Raw genomic sequence first — 18,002 nt, 5'->3', positions numbered from 1 at the left:
ATATTTCATTGTTTCAGATCTTGTTCTATACTTTGCCAATCCTAAATTCAAGTCCTGTAACTCAAAACAATATTTATTAACTATAACAATAAAATCTAATATAGTTACTCATCGCAATTTTTTGTTATGAATTGCATATAGTATTTTCTTATGGCATTCTAGAAAATTAATCTGGATTATAATAGTTCAATAGAAAACTCAACTCAAGGACAGCATAGAACTTTATACATAATTTTTGGGTGTATAGCAGATTCCAACTTAAGTGAGAAAGTGAGTAAATGTTTTAATTTTCTGTTTGAAAATGATTTTGTTTTTAACTTGACAGGTGCCAGTACTAAAACCTATGGACTTGATGGTAGAAGCAAGTCCCCGGAGAATATTTGCAAATGCACATACTTATCACATTAACTCAATTTCAGTAAATAGTGACTATGAAACCTACCTTTCATCAGATGATCTTAGAATTAACCTATGGCATTTAGAAATTACAGATAGAAGTTTTAGTATCCTTTCTCGATGTTCCTATTTTAGTATATTGTGATATCTGATTTAGTAATATCTGTTTCTATCAAATATTCTTTCATCCAAACCAGCATTTAAAATATTTTCTGTGATTGAATATAACTAGCATTGTTGTTGTCACAATCTGTGACATTTTGCAATTTCTTATTTGTATACTTTCCATTACTCGTTAGATGCAAGGCTTTAGCTGTTGAGGATTAGTAAACAATTATGTAACTGTGGCTTCAACAACAGCTTCAGTTTGAGTGTCACCTCCTTTAATAAACTGTTTTGCGTGCAAATGAGGTTTGTAAAAAGTTGCTTGAAAGTTTCACTGCAAATAAAATATGCATACTGTTGATCTCATTTGAGAAAGTTTTACACTGGAGAAAATTTACTAAGGTGGAAAACCATATCAAAATATCAGATGAATTTCTTGAGGAACGCTAAGGCTTTTCAACAGGTTAGTTTCAACTGCACATCACTTTTTTGGATATGGTTAAATAGATTACTGGCCAATCGTGTTCATATTGCCATAAATATTCAGAAAAGTCATAGTCCAAAAAATTATTTGTATTTATATGAGTTTCCCCCAATAAGATTAGATCCCCTTAACCAAAATAGTGAATGAAAGTGTAATAAGTATAATTCCTTTCAAATATATCTGACCATTATGCAGTTTTTTAAAAACTTATTTTATTCCCTTCTCGTCTCCCTTGTCTTTTCATAGAAATTTGTATTTTATACTTATCATAAACTGTATAGATTTTCATGTGAAATAGTTCATGTAATTGTTTCCTTGTTTAGTTATAAAGTTTTTCTTAACAACTTGCTAAAGATATTGTAGATATTAAACCTGCCAACATGGAAGAGCTGACAGAAGTTATTACAGCAGCAGAATGCCATCCTCATCAGTGCAATGTGTTTGCCTATAGTAGTAGTAAAGGTACTATAAGACTTTGTGATATGCGTGCTGGTGCCCTGTGTGACAAGCATTCAAAATGTAAGTATGCATACTAACTTACAAGTTGCATGAATTATGTTACCCTACTGTGATATCTAAATTTGTTTTAAGCTGTAAAATCAGATTAGCTTTTTTATTTACAAATAATTAAGATTTAAGGTTCTTTAATGATTACAGAATATAATGATTTTGCAGATAATAAATATGTTTTTTAAAAATTCTAGTCAGATTCCAATTTTATGCCCATAGGGAGAGGGGTAAGGAGAAGGAAATGTGCACTGCCAAAGTCCCATCTACCCAAATGTGGCCTACCACTAAATGCTGACTCTGTTCCTGATATCTCGCTCTTTCTTTTGTTTTTTGAATGTAACTGGTATTCTTATTTGGAAATCTACATTTATTTCTGTAGGATATAAGAATGACAGTTTAAAAAAGCTATTGATGGCAGGTTATGATATCTACAAACTATCTATCAAGATGTTCTAAGTATCTATGGGTATTTAGCCGTGACTATCAGATGTCCCATATCTGGTTTGTAAAACACAACGTGCTTAATTCTGACTTGTAGTATGACAGTCTTGTGCATATGTTGCACATGTGGAGACTTTATTGTTTTGGAGATGGCTACACACCCTCATGGGAAGATATCAACTTGATCATACTTTATAAGTTATACAACTCACAGAAGTAGCTTATGTGTGAGAATTAACACAGAATTGTGAATATTAATTCTGGCTCACCTGACTTTTTTGATTAAGGAAAAAGATAGCAAAATGAGCTGCTACCAGATTAACTGTTAACAAATCTGATTTGCAGATTTGTAGCAAAGGCTACTGGTTTCTGCCAGATGCTAGCAAAGTATTGTTACAGCCAAGTATATTCAGTTATCTAGATCATAATTTAATATGTCATGGAGATCTTTAATCAACCATTCAGATATTACTCACAGAAACCTATTCTGCAGTTGATTGCCGTGCAGATATCTCTATTTCATTGCATATGACAGATACTTGCAAGGCAGGTAGGGAAACTAAGTTGTTGGAGACAGATGGAAGTCAGGGAAACCAGAAGACTTCCATTCATAGGCAAAATCGTCAAAGAAATTCTTAGGTCTCATAAGCAGGCTTTCACTGATGAAGCTTTCAATTATACAGTACATCCTTGATATTCAGTGGTCTTCTGCCTTAAATATTACTCTATATGACCTAAACAGCATTTGCCAAAACAGCATCGTAAGTCCATTATTTATCTTTCTCCCTTTGGATTAAAGCTGAATATCAATATGGGCACAACTGCTTATATACTGGCTAATATTTTAGCTGTATCTGACACCGTGCCTGCTTTTCCTGATCTTTGTACTCTTGAATCTAATCTTTTAACATACTCCTGTGGTTTCCATCTGTTGTTGATTGCATCGTTAGTTGGAAGTGTTATTTTTGTTCTTTTGAGCTGTTATAATCACATCTGTTAGGAACCTACTTAGTCATGGACTCTTTCTAATGCATGCCCAGTTGATGAAATGGGATTGTAGATAAGCTAACAAGGGTAATTAGCCGAAGAAATTATTTGCTCATTGGTACCAGTTGCATTTGTACATCTATGGAATTGGCATTGAACAAACTTCAGGAAACCTCTGTGAGATCTATGTGAATGGCAATGATCTATGTGTTTTAAAATCTGAGAAATTGGGTGTTTTATGAGAACTAAGGTTGCTGCAGTTATCACTCTTTTGGAATATAACTTCAGTTGAAAAAGATGTGCAAAGTAGCTGAGGTCTATGTCAGAGCAGATACTTGAAATTGTTATCCCCTTGCTAAAAGATCTGGGAGTTAAGTTTACGGTCTTAGCACAAAGAGTCACCAGTTTATTCCTGAGAATTGGAGATTTATGAACCTTTGAAATTTTCAGAGGACTGTGAACCATTGAGAATATTCCCAGTGACATTCAATAACACTAAAAGGATATGGGATATTGTGGGAAAATGGCAATGAAGTTGAAAATCGCGATGATCTTATCAAATAAACTGGTTGAGGAAGCTTGCTCTCCAATCCCAATTTATTTTGAAATGCAAGTTTGTTCAGCAATGAGGATCTTCATTGCTTACCTTTAAATCGTGATACCGTGCTGTACCATATTTCATGATGTTTCTCTTCTCATTTGTTTATTCATGGGATGTGGATGTTGCTGATAAGGCCAGAATTTATGGTCTATTCATAATTATCCTTAAGTAAATGGCAAACTATATTCTTGAATGCTGCATTGCCTGATGCTGCTGTTGAAGGAGTTACATAATAAGAAAGGCAAGGATTGTGTGTACCTGGAGGAAAACTGTAGGTGCTGGTGTTAGTATACAACTACTGCCTTCACCTTCATGGCTGTAGAGCTCCCAGAGTTTTGGAGGTGATGCACAGTTGTGTGCTGGAGGTAGAGGGAATAAATGTTTAGGGTTCTGAGTGGAGGGCCACTCAAGCAGAATACTTTTCCTTGGATGATGTAGAGCTGCTTGAACTTTGTAGCTGCAGTCATCCAAGTAAATGGAGAGTGTTCCCCCATGAGGTAGGGGAGTTTGGAGGTGAATCACTTGCTGCAGAATATTCAAACTCTAACTTGCTCTTGTAGCAATAATATTTATTCTTTTTTTTCATTTATTGGGATACAGTGCGGAATAGGCCCTTTCAGCACTTCGAGCTGTGCCATCCAGGAACCCACGTTTTAAACTTAGCCTAATCATGGGATAGTTTACATTGACCAACTAACCTACTACCCAGTTGGACTGTGGGAGGAAGCCAGAGCACCCAGAGGAAACTCTTGTGGTCACAGAGAGAATGTACAACCTCCTTACAGATAGCAGCAGGAAATGAGCCTGGGTCGCTGCGCTGTTAACCACTATGCTACTGTGCTACATTTTTATGATACAAGTGATTTATTAAGTAATCAGATAGAGATGTCTAACTTTTATTAATATTCTACTTCTAGTCTTTGAAGAACCAGAAGATCCCAGTAGTAGATCATTTTTCTCTGAAATCATTTCCTCAATTTCTGATGTAAAGTTCAGCCATAATGGTCGGTACATGATGACAAGAGACTATTTATCTGTTAAGGTTTGGGATGTTAATATGGAAACTAGACCAGTAGAGACATACCAGGTGAGTACTTTAGACCGTTGGTAATGCTTTTACTTTAATTCTTTTGCTCTGTAACAACAATTCTGATCATTGATTGTGCTTTGTTTTAATGCTCTTTGTTCCAGGTGCATGAATACCTGCGGAGCAAATTATGTTCTTTGTATGAAAATGACTGTATCTTTGACAAGTTTGAGTGTTGCTGGAATGGTTCAGACAGGTAATAAAGTGTTTATTGACATGTTTCTGTTTATTCCCAATTCAGTTGTAATCTTGTATCTGAGTAGTATTGCATATTCCATTTCCTAGATTTTTATTGCAAAAACTGTACTGACACTTTATTAGAGAGTTGAAGTGCTTTGTTATCCAAACATCTTTATCTCTTAACTATTAAATTCAGACGCCGTTATGGTTCCAGCTTGTATTGTGTATATTCAATAAAAAATAGAGTTTTCTGGGTGACCTTTGTCCTTTATCGCAAGTAACTAATCAATGCTACTTATTCACTTGCTGCTTGCCCATGCAGAAAATAGATCTGCATGTGTCAAAGGTTAAATCAGCAGTTCTTTCACTGAACTGTAACATAGTCTGAACTTTTTCATAATTTTTGTATCAGTGTGTTGTGTATTACAGAAATCGACTTTGTGACACGGTGCAAGATTGCAGTGTATTGTTGTGGTTCTTGATCCTCTCACCTGTGTTGCGGCTTGTAACTTATATCCTAAATTTTCATAATCTCCAACAAGTACTTTTTTTCGTTCATTCTATCTCAGTACATTAATGCAGACACATTTGGGGACATGATTCTGTAAATCTATATCCAATCTATAAACTGTAATTTTCATTAGATGTTCCATTCTAGTGTACAAAAACCTCTTTTAAACTGTGTCCTTAACATTTTTTCCTATCTGTTTTATCTCTGCAAGAAAGCTGTCACTTTCACCGTCTCATCATGCATTTCTGAAATTTAAATAAAGCTCCTTTTCATGCTCTGTATCGACAAAAATGTATTTAGAAACTATTCTTCCTTCTGTTGCTAAGCATTGCTATTTTCATTACTTTGGCGCTGTCTTTGAAGCTGAGATTAGATTATAGTTACCTTTTCCATTGATTGTATGCCAGGATAGAATTCATTTATACTTGAGGGATTGGAATACCTTATTTTCATGTCCTTCTGTATTGTGTAAATGTTCCTGATTAGCTTTGGGTTTACTAATCGAATGAAAGCAGCAGAAACAAGTATCATACAAGTGCTTCTAGTTTTGAAATTATACCTTTAGGTGGGAGTGCATTTGATGTTAGTGAAAGTAGAGCCTAGACATATTGTGAAATTCAAGTTCCACCCGATTTAAATTATAAAGGTCGTATTTTCACTAAGCAAATAAAACAGCACTCATCTGAATTAGCACTGAAGTGATTCCCAATGTACAGTTAGGAGAAGAAAATAAACAAGTGAAGAATTACATACTTCATATGTCAAATGATGGTATTTGTAATTGGGGCTTATTGAATTGCTAATTATGTTCCTGGCTGTGTTTCATTCATCAGGTGCTGTTTGATTTTATAATTTGCTGAGGGAAATTTGGTAGTGCCATATCTTTTATAATGCCATCAGTAATTGTTATAACACCCAACATCAGGTGTAGGTTAAGATACGCAGTCACTTTTTCTAAATGTCATGTACTTATAACAATATCTTTGTTGTGACATTAATTTACTTTTTTTTTATAAACAGTGCAATCATGACCGGCTCATACAACAACTTCTTCCGAATGTTTGATAGAAATACCAAACGTGACATCACACTTGAAGCATCTCGAGAAAGCAGTAAACCACGTGCCATCTTGAAACCGCGTAAAGTTTGCACTGGTGGAAAAAGGAAGAAAGATGAAATTAGTGTTGATAGTTTGGACTTCAACAAGAAGATTCTGCATACAGCTTGGCATCCTAAAGAGAACATCATAACTGTAGCTGCAACTAATAATTTGTATATATTCCAGGACAAAGTAAATTAAAATTGACTTGTTTTAGGACAAGACATTCTTACATGGTTCAGTCTCGCCATTCTCTTTAAGGAAAAAGATCTGGTTTTCCAAAATTAATCTATTTGATGCATTAATCTTCTGGTATAGCTACAGAAGTAACATTTACCTAATTGTTCATTCATTCTTGTGATGTATTTCCACCATCAGTTAGGACATTACTTGATTCTAGGTGTGAGAAGCCGACCAGTAGCAAACTGGAAAGACAATGTGGACACAAGGACATCTCCAATTATGATTTAATCAAGTCTGAGCTTTCCTGATAGAAGACCAACAAGGCACAGTCTAATGTCTGTGTAATCTATTCTTCCTGTATATTTTAGGCCTTTTGAACAAGACTTGTGGTCGATTATGCCTGTAAAACATTCCTCCTCTGGCCTCGCTGTTTTTGGCTTAAGTGTCCTGCATATGAATGTTTTAATGGGTTTTGAGCAGGTTCAGTAGATGTCCTATCCCTCGTAACATTTGCTCACCAACTACCTATCACCACACCAATTAGTGTAAAAAGCTCTTAATAAATTAACATAAACCAGAAAGAATGTCTTTTTAAATCTGAAATTATGGATGTAGATTTGTGATTTTTCTTTTGCAATGTGTTCTGGAAAAGATTGTTTGGAGTAACTATTTAATATTGGTTACATTACACTTTTGGAGCAGAGCAGAATAAATGGTGTTATAGTATGACACTAGAAATTTCATTTGTATCAAGTTTCACAGAACCAATAGCTGAAAAATCTAACTAAATATTGTGATGAAAAAGTATATATTTTTATAGTCTTCAGGAAGTCATTCAAATGCTTTTTGTTTCTTTTATCTAGATAACCAACTCAATCAGAACTGGAAAAGTTAAGCAATTTCTCTTACATTTCCTACAAAGGAAATTATATAAAAGTGCTTCCCTGAGTTTTGATATTGCTGGAAATTGGTAGTTAACCTATACCTCATCCTGCATCTAAATTACAGATTCATTGCATTGTGCTAATAACAACGTGTATGTTTATCTCTTTCAGTAAAAGAATACTGGCTGATACTATATTTATTCTGTATCCCATGCTTGCTTCTACTTTCTGTTTATCTCTTTGTTTCATCTCCCCTTGTTGTGTGCACACAAATACACACTGACATGAACTTTAAAGCACATTTCAGTAAGGGAAACCGTTAAATGTTTATTGCCTTCAATTCTCCCTCTACAGTAAACAATATCTGTAAATAAAGTTTGCATAACTTGCGTTGGTGCAAAGTTGTAAATCTCCTGTATATAAGGTTATGTTTATACAGTGCAGTCACTTTCTATCCCATAAATACTAGCTGTGACTTAGTGGATTCCACTCTGGGCACTGAATTGTGGGTGGTTGGTTTAAGTTTCACTCAAGAAACTCATGCCTAAATATTTAGTTAAGCATTCCATTGTAGTACTTGCTGAGTTGCAGAAAAGCCCATGACATAATTTCAAAGATCTGAGGAGTTTCCTTTGATGTTCTGGATTTTAATATAAATAAAATAATATTTGGTCATGTCACTGTGCAAATTCGTTACCACATTTCGTATAAAAGCGGTTATACTTCAAAATGAAGGTGTAGGTTACTGTAAAATGCTTTGGGTTATCCCAAAAGGTACCATATAAATGTGAGCCTTTGTCACTTGATTTTTCTTCTCCTTACTCCTAAACCCCAAAACCCCAAGTCTACCCCAGAGGTTGCTTGGGCAGGGATAGCTTTACTAATGACTACTTGGGTATATGATTAATTTCAACTATGATCAAGCATTTTAAAGCTTCTTTTGAAATATTTTTCAATGTGTGGAACACTTCAGTGTCCAAAATAATTAGCTTGCAGAGCCTTTTGGTATAAGTAATAATGCATGAAGCTGGAAGGGTGGTTATGATAACTTACAATGTTATTGAAAGCAATAATAATTTCAAAGGTTCCTGCTGTATTTTGTATGAAGTGCACAAAAAAAAAACTATATAAATCAATGTTGTAATGATCTTACTGTCTATAGATTGAAATTTATAATATGTCCTTGCAGCTTCCAATGTGTTCTAACAATGTGAAAATGCTTTGAAAATACAAGTAAGAACATTGTATTGCAGATGTAAATGAGCTGTACTGCTATATTCATTTTAAATTGTGCTTTGTTTTAGCACATTTAAGCATTAGGGTTGACCTGGTGCCAAATCATTTTCAAGTGTGCTTTTCTAAAACAGAAAGTATATTGCATGTGCCTTTTTATTTCTCTTTTTTAATATATGCACATAATTATTTAATACACTTTATGTAAAACCTGTTTTAGATTTTAAGTTGTACATGGTAAATGATGAAGTTCTAAGTAAATGGATCCTTTATAAAGCTGTACACCGCAAGAATTGTGGGACTAATTAGTTTGTGGAATCAAGTGGAATTAAAAAAAATAGCAAACTTATGATGTAAAATCACTTTTGTTCCTGAATATTGTCTGAACTTCAGCTTTCTTTTCAGTGTATACGACCAAATTTCTCACGCTGATACCACCAATTCATTTTTAACTTTATTACTTGCTAAATAAATCCATTTATTTTGGTCTATTTCTTTTATCAATTTCAAGATGTGGAGGCCAGGCAAATTTTATGTAGAGCTGTGGTTAGTTCATGCACCTGATGTTTCATAGTTTATTAGGAAAAATTGAAATATCTAAAAGTGTTCAGCTTTTTAAGTGCATTTTCTCTATTTAAGGATCTTTTAAAACTACTTCCTAGTTGGTATGTTAGCATATTAAATGACAGCCACATTATTTTGATCATACTTGGGAATTTTTAAATTAAAAAAGAACTATTGCTGTTTCAGGCACTAAAACTCCTTCAGTCATTATACTATTGTCTCAAAAAACATCCTGTCAGGACAATCCATGAATTGCAATATTACCCTTAGTTTCAATTAAAAAAAGTTCTTTTTTAAAAAGGCAAGTTATTTAGGGACTGTAACATAACTTTTAGGAGCATTTGTTCTTGTATGTATTTCCTACTGTTAAAGCTGCTCTAATTACATGACAATCTTTTGCAAAATTCTGATTTTTGAGAAGCAATTTGCACAAAATTCCTTGCTGCCATGAAATTAATTGTACTCTTGCTGTGGACTTGCATGAAAAGTACTAGCTTACCTTTTGTGGATCTCTGATTGTTAACTTGCATTATCAAGCCTGCACAGCTATTAACAGAGTTATCCTGTTTAGTGACCGTGGTTGTACACATTTCAAAAACAATGGGGGGAAAATTAAGCCTGAAAAGGGCAACATTTTTTAATGCTAATTTTAACTGAGTTTGATTAATGTAAATTGTTTAATACTACTTGCCTGTGTAATCTTTTCTCTGTATTCAGGTGATTAGGGAACCCATTTGTAGAACAAGACTCTCACATCAATGTAGGGGAAATCGGTGCAACTTCTCATTCTGCTGGCAGACCAACAGCAGAGCATGATGCGGAAAAAGCTGGTGTTCACCTGGGAATCCCAAACTTGCCTGCTGCTTTACGTGTGGAGTTTCTGCTTTATTGTTTAAAACTAATGTTAATACAGGGGAACTCTAAATAATAGAGCATAGATAATGGCTTTTTGGTCATTAAGACAGCACTGGTTACTTCAATTTAATCTCTCCATGTTTTCTCTTTACCTGTGCAATTCTTCTTAAAGTGTTAAATGGCTGTTAAAAGTTAAAATTGAATTTATAGTCACAGCTTGGTCAGGAAATAGGCTGGTCCTGGACTTATTTCATAATTTACTGGCATAATTTACATATTACTATTTATTATCTATGGTGCAAATGTAACGAAAACCAATATTCCCCGGGATCAATAAAGTATGACTATGACTAAATACCCAGTCAGATTACTGTCATTGTATCAGTTAAATGGGTAGATGCTGACACAATATAAAAGTTAATAACCAGCAGATACTGTTAACTGAAATAGAAATAGCAAGGGTTAGAAACATTCTGCAGGTCAAGTAGCATCAATTATCCAACTTGAAACATGGATTCTGTTTTTCTTTGCACAGATGTTGGCTGACTACTATGTATTTCTTCCATTTTCTGTTTCTATTTCAGTGGAATATGTTTTTACAAAAATGTTGCCAATGCGTTAAACTTTTTCTATCATTTGCGTAGTGAAACTGTTGTCTTTATTATGATGCACTCCATAGTTATAATGATACTATATTTGTATGATTGCTTGGCAATAGCAGTAAATTCATGAATATCATAGAATTCCTCTTTTATTGCCAAATATCAGTAATATTTCTACTTGAGTGATGTAAATGCTGCTAATGAGTGATTTAATTCAGTCAGTAGTTCAATGCTAAATACAAATGTTCTCTTGTAAAGTGAATGATTGAAAGTAAGTTAAAGCAGTAATGCTTGGCACTTGAGATGAAAACACATAACCAAATTTTGCCTTTGTTGTTCATTTCTCATGTATTTAAATGCCATTCTTACATGTATGACAAATTATTTGAAAAAAAATTCTTTATTGATATATTACAGGCTCCCAAATCATTCATTTACCTTTCTACTCTTTAGATAAAATTAAAAGATTTTAAATTGATTCCAGTCCTACTAATTTGTACACAAATTATTGAATGATGATCAACTTTTGTTACATGACTTGGCCAAAAAAAAAAGCAAGGAGAATACTATTGTTACAGTGGTAGATTGTGTAATATATTCTCGTGCTTTTTCTGAGTCTATTAAGCTTTTGAGACCTATTTGTCCATCCATCACCCACTTCGTACAAGCCAATTATAACATTATGTTGCCACATTGTAGACACTGGTTGCATCATTTCTCAAAGATGTGTCACCTAATTCACTGAGATGATTAGACCATAAGATTTAGCAGAATTAGGCCATTCAGCCCATTGAGTTCCCTGCCTTTCGATCATGGCCTGCTTCTCTCCCTTCCCCCCCCCCACCCCACAAACACCATTCTACTGTCTACTAATTGTAACCTTAAATGCCCTTACTAATCAAGAGCCTATCTACCTCTGATTTAAATATACCTGGTGACTTGGCCTCTAGCACCATCTGTGGCAATGAATTCCACAGATTTCACAACCCTCTTGCTGAAGTAATTCCTCCTCATCTCATTTCTTAAGGAAGAATGCCCTGTTCTGAGGCTGTGCCCTTCAGTCCTAGACTTTATCACCATTGGAAAAGTTCTCTCCATGTCATACAAAATAGTTCCCACAAAATTAGTGTGGGCTAGTAAGATTAAGGAAACCCCCCAAGGTACTGAGGAAGAGGAGGTGATGAGAGCGAGGGTAGGACTGTTCAGGGATAGAAGAAGAAACATGCCTGGAGGTCCATAATGAATACTTCAGTATACAGAGAAGACTCTAATTCTTCATTTATGGTTTTATTCACCAGTGAGAGGGACCTTGACAATTGTGAGGACAACATAAAACAAGCTGATATGCTAAGATGTGTCCATGTTAAGAAAAAGGATATGTTTGAACTTTTGAAAAAGCATTTAACATAGATAAGTCCTTAGGCCTGGACCAGATATACCCCAGGTTGCTATGGGAAGTGAGGGAAGAGATTGCAGCACCTTTAGCAATGATCTTTGCACCCTTGCTAATCTGAATAAGTAATACCAGATGATTAGAGGGTAGCAAATGTTATTCACCTGTTCAAGAAAGGGAGTAGGGATAACCCTGGGTGTTAGGGCATATTCTGGATTTAGGATATATGGCAAAGTGTTAACAACCAATCTAGAACTAAATGTGGATTCTAGATTAAATTTAAAATGCACCCTGTGACAATACGTTCCTAGAACTGTGGACTGCAAGTAATTGAAAAGCCAGACAATGCTGATTAACATTTATTTTGGGTGTCTGGAGTGTGGGTGGGAAGGAGGTGTGAAAGCTATATGTAATTCAAAGGAAGCATTGTTGATACATTGTAAATATGGAATTGTCCTTTGATCTTTAGCATATAAAATTCCATATAATATTAGGTCAAACAGGCCTCTTTTTCCAGAAGGTGTCTCATTTTGTTGAATAAAAGACTGCTATTATATCTACCAGCTGCGCCTCTCCAGTTCACATTCCAACATACAGGAATTATAGACCAGTGAGTCTTACTCAGTGTGGGCAAATCATTGGGGAAGATTCTTAGAGACAGGACTTAGAAGCATTTGGAGAAGCATAGTCTGATTGGGAATAATTGAGCATTACTTTGTAAAGGGTAGTTCATGCCCTTGAATTGTTTGAAGATGTGACAAAACACGTTGATAAAGGTTGAACAGTGGATATGGTGTGTATGGATTTTAGTAAGATGTTTGATAAGGTTTCTATGGTAGGCTCATTCAGAAAGCATGGAATCCAGGGTCACTTGGCTGTATTGATTCAGAATTGGCCTGCCATAGAAGGCAGAGTGTGGTTGTGCATGGAATGTATTCTGCCTGGCAGTGGATGACAAGTGGTATTCCACTGGGATCTGTTCTGAGACTGCTGCTGTTAGTGATTTCTATAAATGACTTGAATGAGGAAGTAGAAGGGTGGATTAATAAGTGTTCAGATGACATGAAGGTTGTTGTAGTTCAGTGCAGAAGGTTGTCGTAGATTATAACGGGGCATTAACAGGATGCAGAGCTGGGCTGAGATGTAGCAAGTGGAGCTCACCACAGCAAAGTGAAGTGATCCTCTTCGCAAGATTGAATTTCTAGGCAAAATACAGGGTTAATGGCAGGATTATTAACAGCGTGGAAGAACAGAGGGGTCTTGTCCATTACATCCCTCAAAGTTGCTGCCCAAATTGATAGGGTTGTTATGAAGGAACATGGTCTGGTCGCCTCATTATAGGAAGCTTTAGAGAGGTTATGGAGGAGATTTACCAGGATGCTGCCTGGATTAAAGAACATGTCAAATATAGATCAAGTTTTCACTTTGGACTGAAGGAGGATGAGCAGTGCCATGACAGAAGTGTACAAGGTGATTAGAGGCTAAATCGAGTGGATAGACAGAGACTTTTTCCCGAGGGTGGGTAATAGTAATAAATGGACATGATTTAAAAGAAATTAAATTTAGGGTAAGTGTAGCAAGGATATCAGAGGAAAGTTTTTTACACAGACTGGTGGGTGCATGGAATGCCCTGCTAAGGGTGGTGGTACATTAAAGACATTTAAGAAACTCTTAGATGGGCACATGGAAGTTAGAAAAATTGAGAGCTATGTAGGAGGGAAGGGTTAGATTGATCTTAGAGTAGATTAAAAGGTCAGAAAAATATGGGCTGAGGCCTGTAATGTTCTATGACAAACAATCTCCACCAGCTACTTGACCTGCCGAGTTCCTCTGGCATTTTGTGCAGGCTGTTCAAATCTCCAATACCTGCAGAAAACCAAGTATGACTTGCGGAGGACTATGTCAAGAGCCAAAAAACAATTCTGAGCAAGGTTGGAGATGACATAGGATGCACGTTGACTCGGGCAGGGTTTGCAGGGCATTAGTATCAATGGCATTGATGCTCCACTACTAGATGTGCATGATGCCTTTTATGCCTGCTTTAGAACATAGAAATCTACAGCACATTACAGGCCCCTCGGCCCACAACGTGTGCCAACCATGTAACCTACTCCAGAAGCTACCTAGAATTTCCCTACCGCATAGTCCTCTATTTTTCTAAGCTTTGTGTAACCAATCTATGAGTCTTTTAAAAGACCCTATTGTATTGCCTTTACCACCATTGCAGGCAGTGTGTTCCATGCACCCACTATTCTCTGTGTGAAAATCTTAACCTCTGACATACCCCCCCCAACCCAACTACTCCCAAACACCTTAAAATTCAACTATTTCAGCCCTGGGAAAAAGCCTCTGACTACCCACACAATCAATGCCTCTCATCATCTTATACACATCTATCAGGTCACCTCTCATCCTCATCGCTGCAAGGAGAAAAGGCCAAGTTTACTCAACCTATTCTCATAAGGCACGCTCTCCAATCCAGACAACATCCTTATAAATCTCCTCTGCAATCTCTCCACATCTTTACAGTAGTGAGGTGACCAGAACTGAACATAGTACTCCAGGTGGGATCTGACCAAGGTCTTATATAGCTGTAACATTACCTCACGGCTCTTGAACTCAAACCTATGATTGATGAATGCTAGTACACCATACACCATCTTAACAATACTGTCAACCAGTGCAGCAGCTTTGGGCGTCCTATGGACATGGACCCCAAGACCCCTCTGATCTTCTACACTGCCAAGAGTCTTACCATTAATATTATATTCTCTCTTCAAATTTGACCTATCAAAATGAACCACTTCACATTTATTTGGGTTGAACTCTATCTGCCGCTTGCCAGCCCAGATCTTGCATCCAATTGATGTCCCACTGTAACCTCTGTCAACCCTCCAGACAATTCACAACACCCCAACTTTTGTATCATCAGCAAAATCACTAACCCACTATTCTACTTCCTCATCCAGGTTATTTATAAAAATCACAAAGAGGAGGGGTCCCAGAACAGATCCCTACGGAATACCACTGGTCACCAACCTCCAAGCAGAATACGAGGCATCTACAACACCCTTTGCCTTCTGTGGGCAAGCCAATTTTGGATCCCCAAAGTAAAGTCTCCTTGGATCCCATGCCTCCTGACTTTCTGAATGAGCCTTGCATGGGGAACCTTATCAAATGCCTTACTAAAATCCATATACGCTACATCCACTGCTCTACTGTCATGATTTGTTACAACATCAAGGAATTCAATCAGGCTAGTAACACACAACCTGCCCTTGACTAAGCCATGCTGACTATTCCTAATCAGATTATGTCTCTCCAAATGCTCATAAATCCTGCCTCTCAGGATCTTCTCCAACAACTTGCCAAGTACTGAAGTAAGATTCATTGGTCTATAATTTCCTGGATTACCTCTACTTACTTTCTTGAACAAGGGAACAACATTTGCAACCCTCCAATCCTCCAGTTCTTCTTCTGTCCCTATTGATGATGCAAAGATCATTGTCAGAGGCTCAACAATCTCCTCCCTCACTTCCCACTGTCGCCTGCGGTATATCTCATCTGGACCCGGTGATTTATCTAACTTAATGCTTTTCAAAAGCTCAGTACATCCTCTTTCTTAATGTCTATATGGTCAAGCATTTCAGTCTGCTGTAAGTGACTCCCACAATTGCCAAGGCTCTTTTTCCTGGTGAATACTGAAGCAAAGTATTTATTAAATGCCTCTGCTACCTCCTCTGACTCCATGCACACGTTTCCACTTTCACACTTGATTGGTCCTTTCTCACACGGCTCATCCTCCTGCTCTTCACATACTTGTATAATGCCTTGGGGATTTCTTTAATCCTGCTTGCCAAGGCCTTCTCGTGGCCCCTTCTAGCTCTCCTAATTTCATTGTTAAGCTCCTTCCTGGCAACTTTAAAATTTTCTAGGACTCTAACAGTATCTAGTTTCCTGAACATTTCATAAGCTTTTTTCTTTTCTTCTTAACTAGATTTTCTACATCCTTTGTAAACCATGGTTCTTTTACCCTACCATTCTTTCCATTTCTCAATTGAATATTCCTATACAGAACACCATGCAAATGTTCCCTGAACATTTGCCACATTTCTGCCGTGCGTTTCCCTGAGAACATCTGCTCCCAATTTATGTTCCCAAGTTCCTGTCTAATAGCATCATATTCCCCCTACCCCAATTAAATGTTTTCTCATATTGTCTGCTTTTCCTCATTTCCAGCGCTATGGTAAAGGAGATAGAGTTGTGATCATTACCTCCAAAATGCTCTCCCACCAAGAGATCTGGCAAATAACCAGGTTCATTTCCCAATACCAGATCAAGTACAGCCTCTCCACTAGTTGGCTATATACATATTGCATCAGGAAACCTTTCTGAACAATCCTAACAAACTCTACCCTATCTGCTCCTTGATGTCTCAGTTACTATTGGAGGAGTCTATAAAAAACAACCAGTAGAGTTAATTCCCCTATCCTGTTTCTGACTTCCACCCACACTGACTCAGTAGGCAATCCCATCGTGACTTCCTTCTTTTCTGCAGCCGTGATACTACCCCTAATTAACAATGTCACGCCTCCACTTCTTTTGCCTCCGTCCCTGTCTTTTTTGAAACATCTAAAGCCCGGCACGCTCAGCAGCCTTTCCTGCCCCTGAGACATCCATGTCTCTGTAATGGCCACAACATCATAGTTCTACGTATTGATCCATGCTCTAAGTTCAGCTGCCTTGTTTATGATACACCTTACATTAAAATAGACACATCTCAAACCATCTGGCTGAGTGCTTTGTCCTATCATCTGCTTATCCTTCCTCACAAAATCCTTACAAACTGTCTCTACTTGTGTGCCAACCGCCCTGTCCTCTGCTTCTGCACTTCGGTTCCCCCACCCCCCACCGCCCACACAAATCTAGATTAAACCCTCCCCAGTAGCATTAGCAAACCTCCCTCCAAGGACGTTGGTTCCCATCCAGTTCAGGTGAAACCCGTCCCACTAGTGCAGGTCACTCACCCCTTCCCTAGAAGGGGCTTTAAAGTGGAGAATAAAACTACAGCTGTGAAGATCCCTGTTGCACCCGGCGACCCTGTGATCTCTGTCTGGGAGGCCAATGTCAGGCTGTCTTTCAGGACAGTGAATCCTTGCAAGGTAGGCAGTCCCCAAAGGAGTACCTGGTAAGTCTCTGAAAACTTGTGCCAACCAACTAGCTGGTGTATTCAAGGACATTTTGAACCTCTCACTGCAATGGTGGAAGTTCTCATCTGCTACAAAAGGGCAACAATTATACCAGTGCCCAAGAAGATTACTGTGCACTGCCTTAACGACTATTATCTAGTAGCACTTACATCTACGATGATGAAATGCTTTGAGAGGTTGGTCATGGCTAGAATCAATTCCTGCCTCAGCAAAGACCTCAACCCACTGCCTATTGCCACAATTGGTCTGTGGCAAACTCAATCTCAATGGCTCTTCACACAGAGTTAGATTACCTGAACAATACAAACACCTATGTCAGGATGCTGTTCATTAACTATAGCTCAGCATTTAACACCATCATTCCTACAGTCCTGATTAATAGTCCACAAAACCTGGGTCACTGTAGCTCCCTCTGCAACTGGATCCTTATCTTCCTACCTGGAAGACCACAATCTGTGCAGATTGGTAATAATATTTCTTCCTCCCTGACGATCAGCACTGGCGCACCACAGGGATGTGTGCTTAGCCCACTGCTCTACTCTCTGTGTGGAAAGGCATAGCTCAAATGCCATCTATAAATTTGCTGGTGATACAACCATTGTTGGCAGAATCTCAGATGGAGACGAGAGGACTTACAGGAGCGAGATATACCAGCTAGTTGAGTGGTGTCACAACAA

General features: G+C 37.2%; 1 protein-coding gene across 2 annotated transcripts in view; it reads left to right on the top strand.

The window, feature by feature from the left end:
* Positions 1-11,135, top strand: part of ppp2r2d (protein phosphatase 2, regulatory subunit B, delta) — a 58,144-nt gene extending 47,009 nt beyond the window's left edge. For both annotated transcript variants that reach the window (XM_072239386.1, XM_072239387.1), the window contains 5 exons: positions 326-503; positions 1,340-1,504; positions 4,442-4,611; positions 4,716-4,807; positions 6,323-11,135. In XM_072239386.1, coding sequence (XP_072095487.1) covers positions 326-503; positions 1,340-1,504; positions 4,442-4,611; positions 4,716-4,807; positions 6,323-6,602 — 885 coding nt within the window. In that variant the 3' untranslated portion in view covers positions 6,603-11,135. The remainder of the gene's footprint in view (positions 1-325; positions 504-1,339; positions 1,505-4,441; positions 4,612-4,715; positions 4,808-6,322) is intronic.
* Positions 11,136-18,002: the final 6,867 nt, after the last annotated feature.

This window comes from Mobula birostris, chromosome 21 (assembly GCF_030028105.1).
Source record: "Mobula birostris isolate sMobBir1 chromosome 21, sMobBir1.hap1, whole genome shotgun sequence".
In the NCBI taxonomy this organism is placed as follows: domain Eukaryota; kingdom Metazoa; phylum Chordata; class Chondrichthyes; order Myliobatiformes; family Myliobatidae; genus Mobula; species Mobula birostris.
This window is presented reverse-complemented; position numbering and strand designations above follow the sequence as displayed.